The 26,072-nt window shown below is 44.3% G+C and overlaps 1 protein-coding gene across 1 annotated transcript in view; it reads right to left on the reverse strand.

Annotated features, from left to right (window-relative positions):
- Nucleotides 1-26,072, reverse strand: part of GPR158 (G protein-coupled receptor 158) — a 452,345-nt gene that overhangs the window by 140,136 nt on the left and 286,137 nt on the right. The window contains exon 5 of the mRNA XM_030201149.1: nucleotides 9,463-9,531. Coding sequence (XP_030057009.1) covers nucleotides 9,463-9,531 — 69 coding nt within the window. The remainder of the gene's footprint in view (nucleotides 1-9,462; nucleotides 9,532-26,072) is intronic.

Here is a 26,072-nt window from a genome sequence, read left to right on the forward strand (position 1 = left end):
GCCTCACATATTTTTCCTCAATACATTAATCCCCACACAAAACTACTCTAGCTGTAGCATACAAATCAATGAGACCATCAGAAAACCATGCTCCTGGGTTCCTCGATATATAAGAATTTGTTACATCATGCATCAATACTATATAAGCTATAGAAAATCCCATATTGCAGTCCTTTTTTAAAGTGTTATTTTTCTATAGCCAATAACATCCTCAAGTCGCTTCACTGGCTCCCGATCCGCTACCGTATACAGTTTAAAGCTTCTCCTAATGACCTTCAAATGCACTCAATCTGCAGCCCCCCATTACCTCTCTTCCCTCCTCTCCCCCTATGTCCCCACCCGTAACCTCCGCTCTCAGGACAAATCACTCCTATCTGTACCCTTCTCCACCACCGCTAACTCCAGACTCTGCCCCTTCTGTCTCCCATCACCTTATGCCTGGAACAGACTCCCCGAGCCCATACGCCATGCGCCCTCCCTGCCCATCTTCAAGTCCTTACTCAAAGCCCATCTCTTCTCCCTTGCTTTTGGCGCCTAACCACCTTCTCCATTCATGATACCTACACTGACTACATAGCTTGTTACCTTTAGATTGTAAGCTCTCTCTTGAGCAGGGACTGTCCTTCCCCATGTTTCAACATGTACAGCGCTGTGTAACCCTTGTAGCACTATAGAAATGCTAAGTAGTAGTAGTAGTAACATCCAACTGTCAAACTGTTATGTCAATTCACTGAAAACTTCACCTTCACACAACATGAACCTTCATATAACATGGAACTAAGCACTTTCTGTTAGTGAATAATCAAATAGTATTTCCACAAACTAAATCTACAGTAAACAACGCATGTCTCAGTCATAAATATTTCTGGCATAATTCTTATTTTTGTCATTCTCTGCCAGAATATTATCCAGTCAATATTCAGTCAGCAGCGTCCAGAATGTTTTTAACGCTGTGGGCAGCATTAGACTTCGGTATTCAATGTCAGGCCATATCCAGACACTGGTATTGAATATACAAATCTGACCAGTCAAGAAATTGCCATTGGAGATTATGCGTGTCCTAGCTGATATTCAGCTGCAATTTGCATAATACATGTATATGGGTTCTGGCTGAATATTGGTTGGGAACTGCATAAGAGTAAGTGCCAGTCCAATCCGTCCAATCCATCCAATCTCCATCACAACCCCCAACCCCCCCGAAACAACACAGTTCCCAAACACCCAAACCCTGTGAATCAGAACCCCCCAATCCTTTACTAAACTATGAGAACTCCCCATAATCTAAAACCCATCCTTTCCTCATTCCCCAGACCTCCCTATCAACATCCTTCAACCCTGGAACTTACCCTGAGGATACTGCTGGTAGCTAGTGGCATAGGGCCGGAGCAGTTCTCCTTTCACTCCTGCACCATTTTGGTAATCAAAATGGCAGCGCCCCCAGCAGGTTTCAAAATGGCCAGTTAGGGGGCTGATATTTAGATATTCAGCAGCACTACCCACCTAAATCACTTTGAATATCAACCCATATATTTTTATACAGTACACAAAAAACTGAAAACCTGATTTAATATGTAAATATAAGAAAATATGCCACACAATCACCTCAATATATGCCACGGTGTTTAAATATTTTACATATATTCAATATCACTATTCACAGAAGTGGAGACCCTAAATATACACCGGCCTAAATCTATCTATTTAGCTATAAAGATAGTAACATAGTAGATGACAGCAGATAGAGACCTGTACGACCCATCCAATTTGCCCAATAAGATAATCTCGTATATGCTACTTTATATGTATACCTGTCCTTGATTTGTCCTTGCCATTTCAGAGCGTAGAAGTCTGCCCAGCACTAGCTTTGCTTCCCAATTACCGGGGTTGACACCCAATCTCCGCTAAGCTTCTGTGGATCCATTCTTTCTGAACAGGATTCCTTTCTGTTTATCCCATGCATTTTTGAATTCCGTTACTGTTTTCATCTCTACCACCTCCCACAGGAGGGCATTCTAAGTATCCACCACTCTCTCTGTGAAAAAATACTTTCTGACATTTTTCCTGAGTCTGCCCTCATTCTGCCTGAATTCATGCCATCTAGTTCTACTGCCTTTCCGTCTCTGGAAAAGGTTTGTTTGCAGATTAATACCTTTCAAACATTTGAACATCTGTATCATATCACCTCTGTTTCTCCTTTCCTCCAGGGTATACAAGTTTAGGTCAGCAAGTCTCTCCTTGTACATCTTGTAACACAAATCCCATACCATTTTCATAGCTTTTCTTTGCACCACTTCAAGTCTTTTTACATCCTTAGCAAGATACAGCATCCAAAACTGAACACAATACTCCAGGTGGGGCCTTACCAACGACTTGTACAGGGCATCAATACCTCCTTTCTTCTGCTGGTTACATCCCTCTCTATACAGCCTAGCATTCTTCTCTCTACTGGCACCGCCTTGTCACACTGTTTCATCACCTTCAGATCCTCAGATACTATCACCCCAAGATCCCTCTCCCTGTCTGTGCATATCAGACTCTCATCATCTAACACATACGTCTCCCATGGATTTCTATTCCCTAAGCAGGGGCGTAGCTACGTCGGACCACAGGGGCATGGGCCCCCACAGATTATGTCCTGGCCCCCTCTACATTTGACCCCACCCATGTCGCCGCCCACCCCCCGCCACCGCATCAGGTACCTTGTTTGCTGGCGGGGTTCCCCAAACCCCGCCAGCCGAAGAGTTTTCTTCAACGCCAGTCGACTCCGGCGCCTTCATTATGGGATCATCTGTTTCTGACGCCATATGTCCTGCACCATGCATGTAGCCCCGTGCAGGACGTAAGGCATCAGAAACAGATGATCCCACAACGAAGGCGCCAGAGTCGACCGGCGCTGAAGAAGACTCTTCAGCTGGCGGGGATTGAGGACACCGCCAGCAAACAAGGTACCTGATGCGGCGGCGGGGCAGGTGGGCGGCAGCGGGGTGGGGTTTGCGGTTGTGGCAGCGGTCCAAAGGGGGGTTTGTGGTTGCGGCGGTGGGGTGGTCCAAAGTGGCAGGGGGGAGGCGGCAGCAAGGGGGGAGGCGGCTAAACAGTGCCCCCCACCGCAGGCTCTGGCCCCCCCTCCCGCCGAGGTCTGGCTATGCCCCTGTCCCTAAGTGCATCCCTTTGCACTTATTTGCATTGAAATTTAATTGCCAAATATTAGACCATTCTTCTAGCTTCTGCAGATCCTTTTTCATGTTTTCCACTCCCTCCGGGGTGTCCACTCTGTTACAAATCTTGGTATCATCCGCAAAAAGGCAAACTTTACCTTCTAACCCTTCAGCAATGTCACTCACAAATATATTGAACAGAATCAGCCTCAGCACCGATCCTTGAGGCACTCCACTACTCACCTTTCCCTCCTCTGAGTGAATTCCATTAACCACCACCCTCTGGCGTCTGTCCGTCAACCAGTTCCTAATTCAAATCACCATGTTGGGTCCTATCTTCAGCCTGTCAAGTTTATTCAAGAGCCTCCTGTGAGGAACCATGTCAAAGGCTTTGCTCAAATCTAAGAAGATTAAATCTATCACAAGTCCTCGATTCAATTCTCTGATCACCCAGTCAAAAAATTCAATGAGATTCGTTTGCACAATTTATCTTTGGTAAAACCAAGTTGTCTCAGATCTTGCAACTTATTGGATTCCAGGAAATTCTCTATCCTTTCCTTCAGCATCGCTTCCATTAGTTTTCCAATAACGATAGAGAATAAAGGCATTTTCTGCATGTATTTACCAGTATTTATGCATAAAAAGCCTCTTTCAAAGTATTCTGCACTTAAAAGTACACAGGGTGACAACAGCATGTTTACTTGCATATGACCAGTGCTTTTTTTGTGCTGGTATGCGCCAGTACGGCATACCGGCATCTTTTGTTTACCTCCCAAGCAGTGGCTTACTAAAAATCTCTGAATCGGCAGCGCAGCGCCTCACATATGCAAAACAAGCAGATCTCCTCAGGCCTTCCCTCAGTGTCCTGCTGTCCTCTGATGTAACTTCCTATTTTCACAAGGGCGGGACACAGTGAAGGAAGGCCCGAGGCAATCTGCTTGTGTTGCAGATGCAAGGTGCTGCTCTGCCGATTGAGAGATTTTAAAAATGCAGGGGGCCGGGTGGCAGAGAGAAGGGGGCTGTCCATGAAGCTAAGGGGAAGCAAGTGGGGACTGGGTCAGGGGGACTGAAAAGGGGGGGTCTCAGATAGGATAAGGGGGCTGGAAGGCAGCAGGAGAAGGAGGATGGGTGGGCGGGAGGGAGGGAGGGAGGGAGGGAGAATCACTGGACATGGATGAGAGGGGAGGACAGGGGAGAGAGGAGAACGCTGGACATGGATGAGAGGGGAGGACAGAGGGCAGAGGAGAATTGCTGGACATGGATGGGAGGGGAGGACAGGGAAGAGAAAATCGCTGGACATGGAGGGGAGGGCAGGGTAGAGAGCAGAAAAGCTGGAAATGGATGGAGAGGAGAGAAGGCAAGTGAGGAGAATTGCTGGACATGGATAGATAGAGGGGAGGGCAGGGGAGAGATGCTGGACATGGACTGAGGGAAGAAGAGAGGAGAAATGCTGGACATGGATGGAGAGGAGAGAAAGGGAAGAGAGGAAAAAAACTCCACATGGATGGAGAAAATAGGCAAAAGCTGGAACCATGTTATACCTCCTCCAGTCAATTCCATGGAGGACACAGCTTTTACTTATGGATGTAGGGCAAGAAATGAAGAAGAAAGGAGGAAAGTAAAGAAATAAATGGAAAGGAAGCCCTGGAAACATAGTTAAGAGAACAGATAGAGAGCAGCAGAATCAGAGACTGGGGCCAACATCAGGGCCGGTCAAACCCAGTAAGCAGGCTATGCATTGCAGGAGGGCGTCTGCCTTCAAGGGCACCTGTTGAGGCTTTTGTTTATCTAATCTCTCCTGCTCATCTCAGTCTGGCTCCAAAGCAGGAGCTGTCAGCTCTCTGTCCAGTCCCTCCCCCCACCCCCCACCCCCCCCCCAAGCAGAGAAATATCCTTCTGTTGTGTTTGTCAGAGGACCTCACTGCTCCAAACACATTGAGATTGAGAGTGAAACCAGGAGCTGGAATCCAGCCCAGAGAGGGCTCAGAGACAGCACAGCACAGCCTGGACCCTTGTTTTGTCAGAGACTGCTGTTTAGTGCTGCACCTGACCCACCCTTTTCCACCCCCACCCCAACACAGCAACTCACAGGACAGGAGGGCTAGATGGCTGCTTTTAATTCCTAACCATCACCAATCTCCTATCTCTCATTCCCACTTCAGTAACTCCTGTTAGTCTGTCCAACTCAGATTGTAGAATATGTTAGTTTACGCTGATTAAGTCTGCCCTAGCTAGATCCTAAGCTGTGCTGGATAGGAAGGCTATTGTGCTGCATGCAGAGTCTAACTTCTTAGGATTTCAGGTTAATTTTTGAAGAATTTGAAGAGGGGCTATCTCTGTTCTACATGTGTGACTGCAAGGCCAAGTGTCTGAATAGGGATCTGTTTGTTAGATTCTGAAATTTTGATAACACATTGTTTTTCAGAGTTGGCAAGACTGTCTGTTCTCCTAATTCCTGGTCTGTGTGCTAAGTTATTTTTCTTTTATACTGGTGTAATATTTTCAATGATGCCATGGCTGGTAAAAGGGGTGTGTCTACTGTGGGGGCAGAGCCATAGTGATCCCGCCCCTGGATGGGTAGGGGCGCCGACTAATAGACTGCAGGAGGGCGCTAGAAACCCTAGGGCCGGCCCTGGCCAACATGATCAGAAAAACAAAGTCACCAGACAACAAAAGGTAGAAGAAATCATTTTATTTTCATTTTAGTTTTTGGAATATGTCCAATTTGAGAACTTACATCTGCTGTCATATTTTGCACTGGGTATACTGGAGCTGTAACAGCTTACAGAAATTATTTATAATAAAAAAAATCACAAGTTATTTTTTTCTCCTATACTGGTATAAAATTTCAATGATGCCTATATGCGCCATGGCTGGTATAAGGGGTGTGGCTACTGTGAATGTGGCTCCCATAGGAGAGGAGCCAAAGATGGTGACCCTGCCCACAATGAGTACTGGTACCTTTTTTCCTACAAAAAAAGCACTGCAAATGACATTAGTGTAGGTGTGTTTGGGGATGGAGATTAAGTAGAGTACCAGTAGAGTGGTAGTTTACATGAATATATTATAAAATTCTATGCTGTTCATACCCATAAACCATGATGAGTATGTTCACATATACTTTATGCATGAACAGCTACACTTTAGTTGCTTACTATACCCTACTCCCCTGCCTGTACCCTATGCTCAATAAACGACCATCGGTTAGTACTTCCCACCCAAAAAAAGGCCACTTTGAAAGCCACACATCGTGTGCCTTGTATTTTGCTGCTCCTTCACACTGGAACCCGCTGCCAAAAGACATTTGTGGTGAACTAACCTTTGAAAAATTTAAAATATTTCTAAAAACTAGCTTTTTACATTGGCTTTTGGTCCTAATTAAACAGGGTTTTTCATCCTTCCTATTTTTAGGAGTATCCTTCTTACCCTCTTTCTGTTCCTCTCGCCCCCCCCCCCCACCCCCTCATACTTATATTTAGGTAGTTCCTATGTATGACTTGTACTCGTATGAATGGTGTCTCTATCCTTTTCTATATAAACACTTTAAGAGAGGCATATTTTCAAAGCACTTAGCCTTCCAAAGTTCCATAGGTTTCTATGGAACTTTGGAAGGCTAAGTGCTTTGAAAATATGCCTCAAATTTATGTCCTTTCTATCTCTCAGATTTTATTTTGTGTTAACTGTTTTTATCTGCTTAGTTAGCAAAAGATAGTATACTAAATACCAATAAATTAATCTAAACTAAACTAAATTAAATTTACTTGTGAGCAGGAATAAATGTCTGCAGCTTTATTTCAGACATGATTTGTGCAGGATTTGTTGTCTGTATTTTAAAAAGACAAGTGTCTTTATGCAGTAGACTACAAATAGGCATCTTCTTGCCCTCTCAATCTAGGTGACCTATTATAAAATTACCCTCCTAGTGGTTGATTATTGCCAGCTATTGTGAGCTTCAGCAGAATGACCATGTGCTGCCCTGGCACTATCTGGTTTGTAAGAATTTTCAGCAGCACTATCTGTATAGGAAGTAATTCTATCAAATAAGCACTAATATTTACACATCAGATATGCACATAAATATTTAGGGGTTAATATTCAGCTGACAGTGATCAGCATGCTGCTGACCACTGCTGGCATTATTCCTGGATATTCAATGCCAGGCCATATCCAGGCTTTGACATTGAATATTCAGTTTTGTGGAGCCCAAGAATGAATAGCCGGTTAAGTCTGATATTCAGCACTTAACTGGCTATAAGTTACCACATAATGGGGCTCTTTTACTAAAACAGTTGCCAAGCACCACTCCGGAACTACTGCTGGGCTTCTGCAGGAGCCCAGCAGTAGCTCCCACCTCCAGCGTGTACCTTTCCGGTAGTTGGACAGCGCTGTGTGCTGCCTGGTTATCACTGGGTTAGCGGGGGGAGCTCTTACCACCATCTCAATGGATAGCGGTAAGTGCTCCCCCCACAAATGGCCATGTCACTTACCGCATGGCTATTTCTTTTTGAGAAAAAAAAAACATTTACCCACTGCAGTAAAAGGGGGCCTCAGCGAGTGTCCAAAACACACTCTGAGGCTAGCCCCCCTTTTGTTGCAGCTTAATAAAAGGATCTCAAAGATAGGACTGCCTTTAATGCTGTCCTATTTATGTGGTTAACCTGCCCAGTTAACTGGCCAAGTGCCAACTTTGCTCCCAGAGTGCCCCCAAAATACCTGATTTCCAGTTTGACGCTAACCAGTTATTTTCAGCGGCATTAACCGGTTAAGTGCCACTGAAAATTAGTGGTTAGCCTCGAACCAGCATCCAGGGTTCCCTGTCATGTCATCTCATGCATCTCAAACCCCATGGGTATAGCCCAGGGCTCACCACACCTTTCCCTATCCTCTGCCTCAGGCCAGCCAGCTCCTGCACTATGCAAGTCACGTTGGATGTGCTGATCTGAAAGACAATCCTGTTACATACTCAGGGGGCAGCGGTGGCAGGAGAAGGCTGAGGCTGTGACAGGAAAATGGCTCGGAGAACCCTTTTGTGCATGTCCCAGTTTACTACTTGCGCGTTAAACTGGCTAGAACCAGTTTAAAAACCATGTTGTTGGCTCGTTAAGTTTAGTGCATCTACCCCCAAGTTCTGTTCCTGCTCCGTGTTAAAGCCAGGTTCTACTCCTCCCATTATTAAGTTAGACCAGAGGAAAGCCACTGCTTACCCCTCGGGTTAAGTAGCATGGAATCCTGATACTTTTGGGGACTCTGCCAGATACTGTGACCTGGTTTGGCCATTGTTGGAAACAGGATACAGGGCTAGATGGACCCTTGTTCTGACCCAGTACAGCAACTCTTATGTTCTTCTGTTCCTATGAGCAATATTGTCAATAGTGTGCATTCTTTTGAAACAGTTCACACTCTTCAATATCAAGCCTCAAATGCCAGTGACATTTCCTATGTCATTCCAAAAAAAATGCAAATCCCTAATGATTAGATATATAGCAGCACTAAATATACATATTAATTTAAGTGTTGGTGCCAGCTCATAAATTAATATGTTTGTCACTCAGGTTGAACATTAATTGCAATTCTTACACTACTCATGTTGTCTGGATTCTAATACTAAAAGGTTATTGCAAGCATGAAGTCAGTCTGAAACCTCTACTTGAGGCTTGGCACAAATTGATATAGAAATCTTGAAATGTGCTTTAATATTTTTCTTCATTTCTTTAGGGCCTCTTTTACCACACTGTGGTAAAAGGAGGCCTGAGGTTACATCGGCGCATGTTTCTGACGCATGTCAAGGCCCCCCTTTTACTGCAGTGAGTAAAAGACTGGTTTATTTGGGGAAAAGAAATGGCAGTGCGGTAAGTTCCGGGGTGGGGTGGGGGGCCTTTATCGCCACATATTTAGTTGACAGTAAGGGCTCCTGCACAAACCGGATAAACCCTGGCACTACAAAACTACAAAATAATTTTGTAGTGCCGGAAATTGCACACGCTGAGGGTGGAAACTACCGCCAGGCTCCTGTGGTAGCCCAGTGGTAGTTCCGGATTGGCGCACGCCAACCCATTGCTGCACGCCAACCCTTTTGTTAAAGGGCCCCTCAGTTTCAAATGCCTATCAAGTTTTAATTAGTACAAGAAAGAGAGATCTTATGCTGCTTGTTTTTAAAATTACCATCACATAATCTTTGCTATGACTGCCAGCTCTTGTTACGGTCTGTATCTACCTTTTTATTAGTTTACTTGGAAGCCTGTATAATTCAGATATGTATAAAATTACACTGCAATGTTACGAAATATAGTAAAACTGTGGAACTTACTGGGAAATACAGGAGAAGGGATCCAAAAAGTATGGTCTCCAGAAGAACAAGGCATGATGCTCTGATGCTCTAGAAAACAAACACAAAAATGTGGTACACTGTAAGTTCCTGCAGCCAAAGTAACTGGCATTCCTAAAGTGTACAATCAAATAAAAGCAGAGGCTGGCCAACAGATGCTCCAACACAGGAAATGGTGCTTAAAAGATGCTTTATTCGCTACTTGGGCAAGATGACCCGACCCGGTCCATGTTTCGGCATAATCAAACGCCTGCCTCAGGGGTCACAGTGATATTCAAGTAGGTTCTGAATTAAAGAAATTGCCGAAAGTACTCCATTCAGGAGAAAATACAGACACATAGCATTACCCAAAGGCGTCAGCTCAGTATCGATACTGAGGCAGGCATTTGATTGTACTGTCTACGTGGAGGTATTTACTGTTTGCTATTCCTAAAATGTGTAATATAATGTGGATTTCTAAACCATTACTCTTAGCCACAGTTCTGTAAACTGGCACCAAGGTGTAGGCCCAACTTAACTATCAATTAGCAACCAGTATTTTTTTTAAATATAATCTATATTGTGTAATAATTAAAAAAAAATAGCAACCAGAATAAAATATATCATAGATAATATAAATGATACAGAATTTTTTAAAAAGTTTCAAAAAAACTGTGTGTGCTCAGCAATAATAAGTACAACATATCAACAAACTGAAAAGGCAACTCACATTTCCATCATTGCGCAGTCTGCCATTAGCAATACAACTGATGTTAAACATCCATAAAAGCTGTGTACTACTATTTATCTTAATGTTGAAAATTTTTCTGGCAATGTGCAATCAATTTTGATGAAACATGATGCGCTGTCCTTTCCAACTAAATCCCAAAATTATATCAACACAATTAGGGCCCTGTTTACTAAGGTGTGTTAGTGTTTTAGCGCACGTACACTTAGCGTGTGCGCTAACCATGTAGGCACCCATAGGGATATTATAGGCACAAACATGGTTAACATGTGTTAAAAATGTTAACGAGTCTATAACGCTGCTTAGTAAACAGGGCCCTTAGAGTGTATTAGTGTCAACTAGAGCGTGTTGATATGTAGCACTTATTATTTCTGAGCACAAATGATCCATTTTTTTTTATTTAAATTTGTTTATCATTTATATTATCATTATGATATATTATATGCTGTTTGGATGATATTTAAAAAAACATTGGTTATTTTTGGTCTTTAAGGGCTCCTTCTACAAACCTGCAGTAAGCACTAGCACGTGCTTAGCGCAGCTTAAAAGGGCTTGCCATGGGGCACGCTCAGGCAAACTTTGAGGTTTCCACATGCATACCATGCACTAAAAATTATTTTTATTTTTTTCACAGAGTGTTTCTGCGGTAATCAGTTTAATCAGCTACATTGCTGTGTGGTAACTGTTTAGCACGTGAGGTCTTATTCCCCACAAAATAGATGTCGGTAAGGGCTCACGTGGTAATCTTTTTTGAAAATCCACCATTTTGCTACTGCGCTACAAATGGCCTTAGTACACTGAAAAGAACCGCATAAAGACAAGCTAAGGTCACTTTTTAGTGCTGCTTTATAAAAGGACCGCTAAATGTTCAGGGATAGTGCTGGGCAGACTTATACGGTCTGTGCCCTGAAGAGCACAGGTACAAATCAAGGTAAGGTATACACAAAAAGTAGCACATATGAGTTATCTTGTTGGGCAGACTGGATGGACCGTGCAGGTCTTTTTCTGCAGTCATCTACTGTGTTATGTTACTATGTAAATGTTCAGGGGACTAATTTGTAAAAATTGCAGTCACATTAGTTTTGTGTTTTTGTGACAACCAAGATGTACGCACAACAAAAGGACTCGCTTACTATCAATTCTATAATGATCATTATAGAATGCTAGCGCAAAGCTGTGTTACTGCAGCTAAATTTAGGTGTGCTCACTTACAACAGGTCAATGGATGGTGTAAGTTGGCATGCCTAACAGCACCATATAATGAATGCAGCTGATGGTATTTTATAGGTTGTTCACCTCGGGTGACATGTCCATGTCTGCCAATGCTCCACCCTTGTGTATACCACCCTTGCAGTTATGCACTAAGGGACCCTTTTACCAAGCCGTAGTAAAAGGGGTCCTGCTGTAGCGTTGGCGCTTCAGAGGGTAAAAAGCTAAAAAAAGAAAATGGCTGTGTGGTAAGTAAACATTTCCCGCATGGCCATTTCTGGGGGAGCCCTTCCCATTCTACCTATTTAGGAGGTGATAGGGACTCTCGCACTGACCCAGTGGTAATCGGGCAATGTGCGACACTGTCCAATTACCGTCAGGTAACCCCCCACCCCCCCCCAGTGGTACCCCCCCCCCCCCCCAGCGGTAAGAAAAAAATAGTTTCCGGCCGCCTCAGAAATGGCACTTGCTGGGGGCAGCACTACCGCTGGATCCCAAATATGAAGAAGGCCTCAAAATGATGCCCTTTTACTTTCCTGTAGGTGAAGGGAGGTCATCGCTTCCACCTCTTCGAGGACACTGCTGGGGAGCCCTGTACGCTCTCTTGCCAGACAGAAAGAAGCAACAAAGCTTCTTATTTCCTCTATCAGGGGTGTAACTACCATTGAGCAAATTTGGCAAAAAGCCAGGGGTTGCTTCCACTCCAGACTGCCAAGCACAAGAACTGCCTCAGAATGAAACAAATGCAGCATAAAGAAAACAGCAATGTGGAGCCTTGGGGCTCATGTGTGTGCTCAGCATCTGCAGGTCCCACCCCCTCCAATGTAAAATGTCACATCGGAGGGCATAGGCCTGAAGGATACTGAGTGCACGCATGGGCTCCAAGGCTTCTGCTGTTATTTTTGGCAATGGTAGTGGCAGTGACATAAAAGGACTTGACAAGAGATATTGGTTATTGGTGTGAGGTAGAAGAGAAGATTGAGGGATATGCTGGTCAAAGGTTAAGTGGAATGGGAGATGCAACACATGGGGGAGACTGAAAGGGAGATTATATTACATTACATATCCTGCAACCTACCTTGTAAGGTTCAGTGCGGCTAACAAAAAGAAAAGCTAGGAATACCTAGCAGCGTAACATTATATAAACAAATTGTATATCATTCATTTTGTAGATAGAACAAATCTTTGGAACAAAAATGTTTTCAAGAATTTCGAAATAGTTTGTTCTGTGATATCACCCATACTAAAATAGGCAATAGATTCCACCTCTTAGAACTTGATAAGGGAACAATAAGGTAAATAGAGATTTGTACATTACTTTCTTTGGATGTAGAAAATGGACATTTATCTGTAGATCAATAAGATTTAACATATACCTTACAGCCTGTTCGTTCAATATTAAAAATACCAAATAATATAATTTTAAAATAGCTTGAGCATCCACTGGAAGCCAATGTGATTCAATAAACAATGGTGCTACTCTATCAAATTTTGAAACCCTGAATGGCAATCGGGCAATCTTTCTTTGTAAGCCATATAGATTATATTACAACAGTCCAGTTGTGATAAAATCAAAGACTGGCCAATTAACCTAAACTGATCAGGTTTAAAAGAGTTTCTGATCCACCTCTGTTTCTTTGAAATTCTAACAACCTTTTTTGTTATACCTTGTACCTGTGGTTTAAAAGTCAAAACGTTATCCAAAATAACTCCCAAAGTGCCCAATTTTCCACTAGGGCTAAACCCATTTTCATTTTTGGTAAATTCATCATTAAGGGTTCCTTTTACTACAGAGAAGCCCATTCAATTCCCATGGGCTTTGCATTCAGCGCATGCAAATCGGTAGCACCACTTTGTAAAAGGAACCCTAAATCATTTATGAAAAGTATAAAGATGGTAAATGTCATCTGCATAAATAAAAGCTCAGACTCCTAAAGCTGAGAGTTTTGGACGTAATGAAACTGTCCAGAAACGATCAGTATGTTAAAGAGTATAGGAGAAATGGGCAAGCCCTGAGGTAATCCACACACCCCACCTCCAAGAAGAAATGGCATCCACCATTTTGACTCTATAAGACCTATGTGACCTTTAAACCAACTACTCACTTCACCCTTAATCCTATAGAAATTTAATATCTCCATTAATAACTCATGATCCACCAGATCAAATGCATTCTAAAGTTCAAATTTCATTTTCAGAACCTAATCTAATTTTCACATATTGTAATGAATGAAGAATATTAAAATGTTCTGAATAAAGGTGTCTAGCAACTATTCCCTTCATAACCTTTGCTAAAAATGGTATGGATGCAACTGGCCTTTAGTTGGTCACATCGCTCAGTTATAAATTTAGGTTCTTTGGAATAGGTGTAAATATATTTTCAATGACATGGGGAATTTACCTATACAAATGATGTTTTTCAACCATCAGGATAATGAATCTATGAACTCTTGTGAAGCCTCTTTCATCACTTAAGTAGGGCAACTATCCAACTGGTAATGAGAGGAAGAGTATTTTGTCACCATTGCCTTGATTTCTAAATCAGTTGGTAATAGAAAATGGCCCCATAGTCCATCTGATGCAATACCTAAATCTTGAATTAATGATTTGGAATTAAATTTGACTTAAGAAGAATTATGAATTGCCAAAGAATTCATTACTTTCTCAAATTTTTCTTAAAGAATTGAGCAATATCTTCAGCCTTAGAAATAACCTTATTCATTGAAATTAAAAGCTATTGGATTATACAAGGAATTAACATGTTTATACAGATTCCTTAAATCTAATGTTCCTTGCTCTCTGTTTGTTGAGTAACAATTCCATTTGATTATTTAATCCTAATTTTATACACATTTACTGTTTTCCTCCAATTAATCTTGTTCATCTCAGTTGTTATTTTCACGAAGCCCTTTCTAATTTTTTACAATTTCTCTAACGTTGTAAAGACAGTAGGGTTATATGATCAATATTCACAATGGAAAAGGGTAGATAATGGGTTCCCCAAGGGTCTGTGCTGGGACCACCACTTTTTAACATATATATAAATGATCTAGAGATGGGATTAACTAGCGAGGTAAGCCAATATTCAGTGCTAGCCAGTTAAGTTTATAGTGGCCAAAGATAGGCCTGGAAAAAGTACAAATGAGAATGAAGTGGATAGAGCACCGTTCACGGAAGAGAGTGTGTATCAACAACTTGAAAAGCTAAAGGTGGACAAAGCCATGGAACCGGACGGGATCCACCCCAGGATATTGAGGGAGCTCAGAGAGGTTTTGGTGGGTCCTCTTAAAGATTTGTTTAATATATCCTTGCAAACGGGAGAGGTTCCGAGGGATTGGAGAACGGCGGATGTGGTCCCTCTTCACAAAAGTGGTGATAGGGAAGAAGCTGGAAACTACAGGCCGGTAAGCCTCACTTCGGTTATTGGAAAAGTAATGGAAGTGATGCTGAAGGAAAGGATAGCGAATTTCCTGGAAGGCAATAAGTTGCAAGATCCGAGACAACATGGTTTTACCAAAGGGAAATTGTGCCAAATGAATCTCATTGAGTTCTTTGATTGGGTGACAGGAGAATTGAATCAGGGACGAGCTATGGACATAATCTTAGATTTCAGCAAAGCTTTTGACACGGTTCCCCACAGGAGGATCTTAAATAAACTGGATGGGCTGAAGATAGGACCCAAAGTGGTGAACTGGATTAGGAACTGGTTGACGGACAGATGCCAGAGGGTGGTGGTGATTGGAATTCGCTCGGAGGAGAGAAAGGTGAGTAGTGGAGTGCCTCAGGGTTCGGTGCTGGGGCCGATTCTGTTCAATATATTTGTGAGTGACATTGCCGAAGAGTTAGAAGGTAAAGTTTGCCTATTTGCGGATGATACTAAGATCTGTAACAAAGTGGACACCCGGGAGGGAGTGGAAAACATGAAAAAGGATCTGAGGAAGCTAGAAGAATGGTCTAAGGTTTGGCAATTAAAATTCAATGTGAAGAAATGCAAAGTGATGCACTTAGGGAATAGAAATCCACGGGAGACGTATGTGTTAGGCGGGGAGAGTCTGATAGGTATGGACGGGGAGAGGGATCTTGGGGTGATAGTATCTGAGGATTTGAAGGCGACAAAACAGTGTGACAAAGCGGTGGCCGTAGCTACAAGGTTGTTAGGCTGTATAGAGAGAGGTGTGACCAGCAGAAGAAAGGGGGTGTTGATGCCCCTGTATAAGTCATTGGTGAGGCCCCACCTGGAGTATTGTGTTCAGTTTTGGAGGCCGAATCTTGCTAAGGATGTAAAAAGAATTGAAGCGGTGCAAAGAAAAGCTACGAGAATGGTATGGGATTTGCGTTACAAGACGTATGAGGAGAGACTTGCTGAACTAAACATGTATACTCTGGAGGAAAGGAGAAATAGGGGTGATATGATACAGACGTTCAAATATTTGAAAGGTATTAATACGCAAACGAACCTTTTCAGGAGATGCGAAGGCGGTAGAACGAGAGGACATGAAATGAGATTGAAGGGGGGCAGACTCAAGAAAAATGTCAGGAAGTATTTTTTCATGGAGAGAGTAGTGGATGCTTGGAATGCCCTCCCGCGGGAGGTGGTGGAAATGAAAACGGTAACGGAATTCAAACATGCGTGGGATAAGCATAAAGGAATCCTGTGCAGAAGGAATGGATCCTCAGGAGCTTAGTCGAGATCTGGAGGCAGGGCTGGTGCTTGGGAGGCGGGGATAGTGCTGGGCAGACTTATACGGTCTGTGCCAGAGCCGATGGTGGAAGGCAGAGATAGTGCTGGGCAGACTTATACGGTCTGTGCCAGAGCCGGTGGTTGGGAGGCGGGGCTGGTGGTTGGGAGGCGGGGATAATGCTGGGCGGACTTGTACGGTCTGTGCCCTGGGGAGCACAGGTACAAGTCAAGGTAGGGTATACACAAAAAGTAGCACATATGAGTTGTCTTGTTGGGCGGACTGGATGGACCGTGCAGGTCTTTTTCTGCCGTTATCTACTATGTTACTATCCAGCTCATAATAGAAACTGATCGCCGGCCATTTCCCGACACAAATCGGGAGATGGCCGGCGATCTCGGAAAAGCGGTGAAATCGGTATAATCGAAAGCTGCTTTTTTTTTTTACAGCATCGCCGCTTTCCCGTTGCCTCGTCGGCGAAAGTTCAAAGGGGCGTGTAGGCGGTGAAGCGAAGGCGGGACATGGGCAGGGATGGGCGTGGCTACCAGATAGCCGGCTTTCGCTGATAATGGGAAAAAAATATGGCGTTAAGCAGTATTTCGCCGGGTTCACTTGGTCCTTTTATTTTCACGACCAAGCCTCAAAAAGGTGCCCAAACTGACCACATGACCACCGGAAGGAAGCGGAGATGACCTCCCCGTACTCCCCCAGTGGTCACTAACCCCCTCTCACCCAAAAAACCCCACTTTAAACACTTTTTTTCCAGCCTGTATGCCAGCCTCAAATGCCGTACCCACCTCCATGACAGCAGAATGTGGTCTGTCCTCTGACAGCATTTTCCTGCTTGTGATATGACTCTCGGGTGAGTGTGACACCTTTTCTGTTATTTGCACTGCAGAGTCACATCAGCAATGCATTATGGTGGGTGTAGGTATTGGTAGTTGGTAGGCTCTACTCCCCTGGTGCTTTCCCCCTGCTTACTGGGTCAGAGTGTGCCCTGTTTTGTTTCCTGTTGTAGTCCATGCGGTAGTGGCCATTTTTGTAAGCCAGTTTTAGTTCCCTTTCCTGTGTTACCCACGTTAGAGAACGTAGTTCTTACCTTGAATGGTGCTGAAAGAGGGCATTGTACACCATTGTGCCAGCTCTGACCTACTGCTTATCTTAGTACCAGGGGCCTCTTTGCCAGTGGGGCACAACCTCTGATCTGCAGTTAACTGTGAGTAAATGTGTTTATTCAAATAAAGGACTTCAGGTGTCAACTGGTGTGCCAAAGTTATACAGCAGCAATAAGTCCTAGAGGCTGTATGCAGGTCCCTGGAGCAGTTTTAGTGGGTGCAGTACTTTTGTGGGTAGTGGGTTTTGGGGGGGGGGGGGTTGGGGGGCTCAGCGCCCAAAGTAAGGGAGTTATGCACGTGGGAGCTTTTCTGAAGTCCACCGCAGTGACCCCTAGGGAGCCCGATTGGTGTCCTGCCATGTCAGGGGGGCCAGTACACTAAAAATGCTGGCTCCTCCCACCGCCATATGCCTTGGATTTGGCCGAGGTTTGAGATGGCCAACATAACTTTCCATTATCGCTAAAAAACGACGCCGGCCATCTCAAACCCCGGCCAAATCCAAGGCATTTGGCTGGCCGGAACCGTATTATTGAAACAAAAGATGGCCGGCCATCTTTTTCGAAAATACGGGTCTGGCCAGCTGTTTGCAGCACCGGCAAAATACATCGCCGGCCATGTATTTCTCCGGCGCCGTTTGATTATTCCCCGCCACGTAATCTGGGCAGCCCAATTTAGCTGCCAAATTTAGCCAGCAATGCGCTGAATATTCACGGAGAGTCAGTTATATCTCGTGATATAACCAGTTAGCTGCTAAGCGCTGACTACGAATATTCAATAGGAGATAACTGGCTATCTCCCACTGAATATTCACAGATAGGCAGTTAAGTGCTATTTAACCAGCCAGGAGCCAATCCTGGCTGGTTAAATAGCACTGAATATTGAGGGGGGGGGGGGTGACTTTAGTACTCACTCTACTTTCTTTAATATAACCATACTGAATTTAGGTATGCTTGCTCCTCTATATAGGCATCACTGCCATCAAAAGAATCCACATCATCCATTTGCTACTCTGAGTCCAAGCTTAATCTAGTGACAATCTTATTCAGTGCTGAGGTCCCTCCTGTTTCAATCCCAGGCACACCTACTTTTCTCCTGCATTCTTCACTTTGGGAATTCCAGGCAAGCCATTAATGAAAATTACTCTTAACACTTATCAGAGTTGTGAAGAAATACTGTGAGACTGGGCGTCTAAATGGCAGATGACATTTAATGTGAGCAAGTGCAAAGTGATGCATGTGGGAAAGAGGAACCCAAACTATAGCTATGTAATGCAAGGATCCATGTTAAGAGTCACCGACCAAGAAAGGTTGTTGATGATACGTTGAAACCCTCTGCTCAGTGTGCTGCGGCAGCTAAGAAAGCAAATAGAATGTTAAGTATTATTAGGAAAGGAATGGAAAACAAAAGTGAGGGCATTATAATGCCTTTGTATTGGTCCATGGTGCAACCGCACCTCGAATATTGTGTTCAATTCTGGTCGCAGCATCTCAAAAAAGATGTGGAGGGGCATAATCGAACGGGGTGCCCAAGTGTTCATGAAGGCATCCTCACAGGACGGCCCCACGAAGGGGCAGGAAAACCCGTATTATCGAAACAAGATGGCCGTCCATCTTTCATTTCTATAATACGGTCGGGGACACCCAAATCTCAACATTTAGGTCGATCTTAGAGATGGTCGACCTTAGAGATGGTCGTCCCCGGTTTTCAACCATAATGGAAATCGAGGATGCCCATCTCAAAAACGACCAAATCCAAGCCCTTTGGTTGTGGGAGGAGCCAGAATTTGTAGTGCACTGGTCCCCCTGACATGCCAGGACACCAACCGGGCAACCTAGGGGGCACTGCAGTGAACTTCACAAATTGCTCCCAGGTTCATAGCTCCCTTACCTTAGGTGTTGAGCCCCGCAACCCCCCCCCAAACCCACTCCCCACAACTGTACACCACTACCATAGCCCTAAGGGATGAAGGGGGGCACCTACATGTGGGTACAGTGGGTTTTGAGTGGGTTTTGGAGGGCTCACATTTACCACCACAAATGTAACTGGTGGGGGGGATGGGCCTGGATCCGCCTGCCTGACGTGCACTGCATCCACTAAAACTGCTCCAGGGACCTGCATACTGCAGTCATGGAGCTGGGTATGACATTTGAGGCTGGCATAGAGGCTGGCAAAAAAAAATTTAAGTTTTTTTTTTAGGGTGGGAGGGGGTTGGTGACCACTGAGGGAGTAAGGGGAGGTCATCCCCGATACCCTCCAGTGGTCATCTGGTCAGTTCGGGCACCTTTTCACGCCCTGGTCGCAAGAAAAAATGGGCCAAGTAAAGTCGGCCAAGTGCTTGTCAGGGACGCCCTTCTTTTTTCCATTATCGGCCGAGGATGCCCATCTCTTAATCACGCCCCAGTCCTGCCTTCGCTACAGTGCTGATACACCCCTGTGAACATTGGTCGTCCCCGCGATGGGAACCAGTTGAGGACGCCCAAAATCGGCTTTCGATTATGCTGATTTGGGTGACCCTGAGAGAAGGACGCCCATCTCCCGATTTGTGTCGGAAGATGGGCGCCCTTCTCTTTCGAAAATAAGCCTGATAGTGGAATTAGAAAGGGTACAGAGAAGGGCGACGAAAATGATAAAGGGGATGGGATGACTTCCCTATGAGGAAAGGCTGAAGCAGCTAGGGCTCTTCAGCTTGTAGAAAAGACTGCTGAGGGGAGATATGATAGAGGTCTATAAAATAATGAGTGGAGTGGAACAGGTAGACATGAGGCATGCGATGAAGCTACAAAGTAGTAAATTTAATATGAATATTTTTCTTCACTCAATTATTAAATTGACTTGGGGAAAATCCACTGCTTATTTCTGGGATAAGCAGCATAAAATGTATTGAACTTTTTCGGGATCTTGCCGGGTATTTGTGACCTGGATTGGCCACTGTTGGAAACAGGATGCTGGGCTTGATGGACCTTTGGTCTGTCCCAGTGTGGCGATACTTATGTACTTATGTAAGAAACATCAGGGATCCTGGGTCTAGGTGGACCATATTCACTTACAGCAGCTTCCTTTCCCTTCAGGTTCAGCCCTTTGATACTCTGAGGTTGCCAAAAATTAAAGCATAAACTCAAGATGTTCCCCACAGAGTAAGCATAGACACCAATCACTAGGTAGTAAAAGGTCAGAGGCATAGAAAACTGTTCCACAATATGGCCAGAAAACAGACATAGGTCCAGATAGGCAGAATGGAATTAGAATTAAAAGACAAACTAAGGTCATCAACAGAAGAAGAAAAGCCAAGGAAATAAGACATACAGGAGCTCACATGTAAGACCTATCTAAGTGCAAGGTAGAGAGGGAGTTCCCAGAGAAGATGCATTCTCAGATGATCAGTTGAGCCAAACTCAGCAAAACTTATCTTTTCAGGATGCCCAGCATTTTTTGACCTATTATACAAATTAGATAGTGTATGGAGGTTTTATTGCCGATGATGACAGCAGGTGCTCCTTGAATTGATTGGCTGGGTGCCTAAAAGTAAGGAGTCTGTTGAGGTTTTTTCCTCCAAATTTCCTTTTAACCTGTTGATAATTATCAAGTGTGCACCTAAAGACTAGATTACAGTAATTTATACCTAAGGAGGACTGATTTGTTGCTTGAAGATATTGGTGTCCTCTTAAGCTCTGTGAGTGTGTTATAGAATATTCAATAGTTAACCAGAAACATTTCTTAGCAATCCTAACTTGTAATGGATAAGTTACCCCTTTAAATTTAGGACTGTATAATCAGCTGATAGGGCTGCTGAACACTGGCATAAAGGTAAGTGGAAAAAAATCACCCGATTATGCAGCTGGTATGTAAAGCCTGTATGACATTCAGAAAAGGGCTTTTTATAGAATTGTGCTACTCTATACATGCATCAAGAGTATATGTAAGGAAATTATGTGCCTATTCCCAGGGGCACAGTTTGGATGGAAAGGAGATAGAATGGGAATATATGTGCATACTGTATAAAATATGTGGGCACACACATAAGGTAAGTTTCAGAGCAGATGTGAACATGTGTATTGGTATCTGTTCACTATTGGAGATGGTTCTGGGAGCCTATTTTACAGAGGCTCGTTAGCTCCTACCCTGCCTTTATAAATTAAGCTTAAAACAGGATCCTTGTTGGGCTCTCATAGGAATCTTGTTTTAAAATTAAGCCCTAGAAGACCAATACAGAATATTAGTGTGCCAGGTACTGAAAGAAAACAAGAAAACAGACCTGCTGAATAAAAGCTATTAAGCTCATAGCTCAGTTGCCAGGCTACATCTCTGTTTCTTTGCCACTCTATCTATATGCACACACAAAGGACAGATATACTCTTGGGTCTGGTAAAGTGAAACTAAGGGAGTCTGTTATGAAGCTGCGCTAGCGGCTGTCCATGCGCTAGTGCCGACACGGCCCATTTTGGGCCATGTCGGCACTAGCGCATGGACAGCCGCTAGCGCTGCTTAGTAAACCAGAGAGTGTGTTATGTTTTTCAAATGAATAAAATGTTCTGAGGAAAGTTCCCTGATCTCTGTTGGGAATACAGTACCTCTTACCTTCTGGTGTTATGCTGAAACCTGGATTTTCCTCTCCTGAGAATCACTAAGTATCCCTGATGAAAAACATTCAGCTGTCACTGGGTATTGCTGTCTCCCCTAAGCTAACTAATCAATCCTTTGTTATCTCTGAGATTATTCTAAGTGTTAAGACACATCCATATTTTCATCCCTGAGAGCTACAAAGGGGAAATCATCTTGGATATATCTCTTGTCTCTAGGAAACCTGCATGCTGAATCCCCAGATAGCAGGCAGTCTGAGGTTTGAGAGCAAGCTCATTTGAGAGGAAGCATACACATTATATAAAAGATAAAAGGGACAGATGAAAGCGATGAAGCCAGTAACAGTAACATACAAGATGACAGCAGATAAAGACTAAAATGGCCTAGTAAAATGCTCTGGAATAGAACTGCTGTTCTATGAAGGTTACCCCCACCCCCATTCCTTCTGGAAACCACAAAATAGTCATTCCATTACTGCCTTGGGCTGAAGAGCCTTCCTGTGCAGGTTAACCCTGTGCTTCATTTCCACTCTTTTGTCATTAAGGGACTCTCTGGCTTTGTCCCACAGCTTTAAGGATTCTATTAGTTTGTGCCTCCTGGACCTTAACACTCCATTGCCCCAGGTACAATATGTAAATCGCTTTGAATGTAGCTGCAAAATACCACAGAAAGGCAGTATATCAAGTCCCATTTCCCTTTCCCTTCCACAGGAGGGAATTCCAGGATCCACCCACCTTTCCATTAAACATATTTCCTGTTGTTCTTGAGTCTATCTCCTTGCACCTTTATAGCCATTATAGTCAGAATAGCCAAAAGAGTGGATACCCTGGAGGAAGCAGAAACCATGAGAAGAGATCTCCAAAAGTTAGAAGAATGGTTAAAAGTCTGACAGTTAAAATTTAATGCCAAAAAAGTACAGAGTGATGCACTTGGGGTGCAGAAATACAAAGGAGATGTATGAGATAGGAGGAGAGAGATATATAAGCACAGATCAGGAGAGAGACTTGTGATGATGGTGTCTGAGGATCTTAAGGTGACCATGAGGGGCATAATCGAACGACGCCGGCCATCTCCGGGGGCGGCCATCTATATGGCCGGCGCCGTAAAGGGATGGAGCCAACCGTATATCGAAAAGATGGCCGGCCATCTTTCTTTCGATAATACGGTTGGGGCCAGCCAAATCTCAACATTTAGATCAATGTTGAGATTGCCGGATTTTGATATCGCCGGATATAGAGATGGCGGCTTCGGTTTTCAGCCATAATGGAAAACCGGGCCCGGCCAACTCAAACCTGGCCAAATGCAAACCTTTTGGTCATGGGAGGAGCCAGCATTTGTAGTGCACTGGCCACCCTGACATGCCAGGACACCAACCGGGCCCTAGGGGGCACTGCAGTGGACTTCAAAATTGCTCCCAGGTGCATACCTCCCTTACCTTGTTTGCTGAGCCCCCCAAATCCCCCCAAAAACCCACTCCCCACAACTCTACATCACTACCATAGCCCTAAGGGGTGAAGGGGGCACCTACATGTGGGTACAGTGTGTTTTGGGGGGGTTTGGAGGGCTCAACATTTACCACCACAAGTGTAACCGGTAGGTTGGGATGGACCTGGGTCCACCTGCCTAAAGTGCACTGCACCCACTAAATACTGCTCCAGGGACCTGCATACTGTCAGGGAGCTGGGTATGACATTTGAGACTGGCATAGAGGCTGGCAAAAAAAAAAATTTGTGTGGGAGGGGGTTGGTGACCACTGGTGGAGTAAGAGGAGGTGATCCCCGATTCCCTCTGGTGGTCATCTGGGCACTTGTTTTGACACTTGGTCCTAAAATAAATGGCCCAAGTGAAGCCGGCGAAGTGCTCATCAGAGCTGACCATCTTTTTTCCATTATCGGACGAAGCCGGCCATCTCGTAACCATGTCCCGTCCCACCTTCTGTACCCTGCCAAAACACCCCCATGAAGTTTGGCCGGCTCCGCGACAGAAAGCAGTTGGCGCCGGCCAAAATCGGCTTTCTATTATGCCGATTTGGCTGGGTTCAGGAGATCGCCGGCCATCTACCGATTTGTGTCAGAAGATAGCAAGTGATCTGTTTTGAAAATAAGCTGGCATGTGACAAAGCTGTGGCCACGACCAGAGGGATGTTAGGCTGCATAGAAAGGGGTATAACCAGCAGAAGAAAGGAAGTGTTGATGACCCTGTACAAGTTGTTGGTGAGGCTCCACTTGGCATATTGTGTTCAGTTTGTAGGCTGTATCTTGCTAAGGATGTAAAAGACTTGAAGTGGTTCAGGAATAAAGTGCCACAAAACATATGAGGAGAGAGTGTAGAAATATGAGCACAGGTCAGCACCCAAGCACAGGTCAAAAAGGGCAGAGGCTGACAAGCCACTCTGGAATTTATCAGAGATTGAAAAGCTTGTAATTTATTAAAGAACTTGAGCTTGTGTAAATTCAGGAATGTATGGTCTAATGATACCCTTACGGCCAAGCAGGCCTTGGGAAAAGAAACTAGTATAAACAAGAGAATGTGGATTTAGCAACCTGAAGGAAGATAGATGATGATAAAAGAGAACAGAATGATCTCTCAGGAAGATAAGTGCTGAAGCCTTGCTTAACACAAAAGGTATATAAACAATTGAACCAGAGCATTAGGTGGGAGAGGCAGACCACATGTTTGTGTCCCCTCCTCTCCACATGATAAGCCAGCACTTGTAATGTAAATTTCTCTTGGTAAAGAAATTAAAAGAATTGCTTTTCTCATATGCTGGCCCTCCTTAGTGAGTACTAATTTGGGGAGGTGGATACAAAGCAGCCTAAAACAACAATTGATCACTCATAGAGGAAAGGAGAGACAGGGGTGATACAATATAGACCAGTGGCAGCTCAATCATTAGGCCATCTGAGGTAAGGGGCTCAGACGGCACTTTTCATGCAGTGGCATCTTGCTGCCACTGGCCGGCCTACCTGCTTGCATCCTCCTTCCATCCCCTTCATCTCAGACCGGCATCCCTCCTTCCCCTCCCCCCGGCCATGTCTGGTATCTCCCCCTTCTTGCCTCAATCCCCCTTCCCAAGACTGCTTTTCTTCATTCTTTTCCAGAAGTCGGCAGTGGCAGTGATTCCCTATGGCTGCACTGAGGAAAACACGGTAATGTGGAGGCTAAGGAGAGAGATAATACAGAGAGGTAGGGGTTGGGGGCTAAGGGGCAGAAAGAACTAGGGGGCAGAAAAGGCTGGAGAAAGGGAAGGGTTCAAGCTAATCAGGGTGGGGAGGGTGGAACCTGTAGCTATGTGGGAGTGAGAGAGGCTGTGCAAGCTAGAACCTGGAGAGCGATATTACTGGTGCAAGAAGAAGCTGGGGGAGTAGATAGCCTTATGCTTGAAGAAATTCTGCACAAAAATTTACAAATAAAGATGCAGAATTATACTGTACATAGAATTCCCAAACTTTTAGTGCAGAATTTTTTATTTTGCACCAAATTCCCCCAGCTAGAGTTCTTGCATTAGTACTACTGTTGTATGACATGTTTGCTAAATGAATGTTGAGTTAGGATTTTCTTTAGGTTGTGCATTTCACAATGTGCCCGGTAGAGAGATTTATGTTGCTATTACTCTGATGACATGAGAATCAGAATAATTGTATTGGGACTTCCACGGATAAATGTTCTAGTTATGATCTGCACTTGTTGGGGGGGGGGGGAGGAGCTTGGACGTCTGTGGATGCAGAGCATGGTTACATTTAACTCATAAGAACTGCTGTATTGTGTCGGACCAAAGATCCCTAAGGGTCACATATGCAGTATGTCACATATAAGAACAGCATCCACACCTGATGTGTCCTAACTGAAAAAAGTTGAGAATCATTGCCATAGGGTCTCTGCAGCATTTAGAAACCAAAACAGGCACATCATTCAAAATGTATACCCCGGCTGCACTGGTAGAAAATCTCACTCATTGCCTTCAACAGTTGTGGTGGTGAATATCATTCTTTGGGATAGCCTAGGCCACCCTTTTCATACTGTTGTGGTGCACCAGCCACTTTTGCTCCATCAAAACTTGTGCAAGATGCTCCTTTCTACTACCTGCTTTGTCTGGCACCACTAAATCAACTATAGAGTGGGGAACTCCTTTCTCTGGCAGACGGCACCACACAGCTGCTAAAATCTGAGAGAATCTACTTTCTGTTTCATGTGATGCACAGCAAGTATTGATTCTCTACTTTCAATTCCTGCATGGTGCCAGTGGCGAGAGTGACTTGAGCTAAGAAAGGAGCACCCTTCTCT

Source organism: Microcaecilia unicolor, chromosome 1 (genome assembly GCF_901765095.1).
Source record: "Microcaecilia unicolor chromosome 1, aMicUni1.1, whole genome shotgun sequence".
NCBI lineage: Eukaryota > Metazoa > Chordata > Amphibia > Gymnophiona > Siphonopidae > Microcaecilia > Microcaecilia unicolor.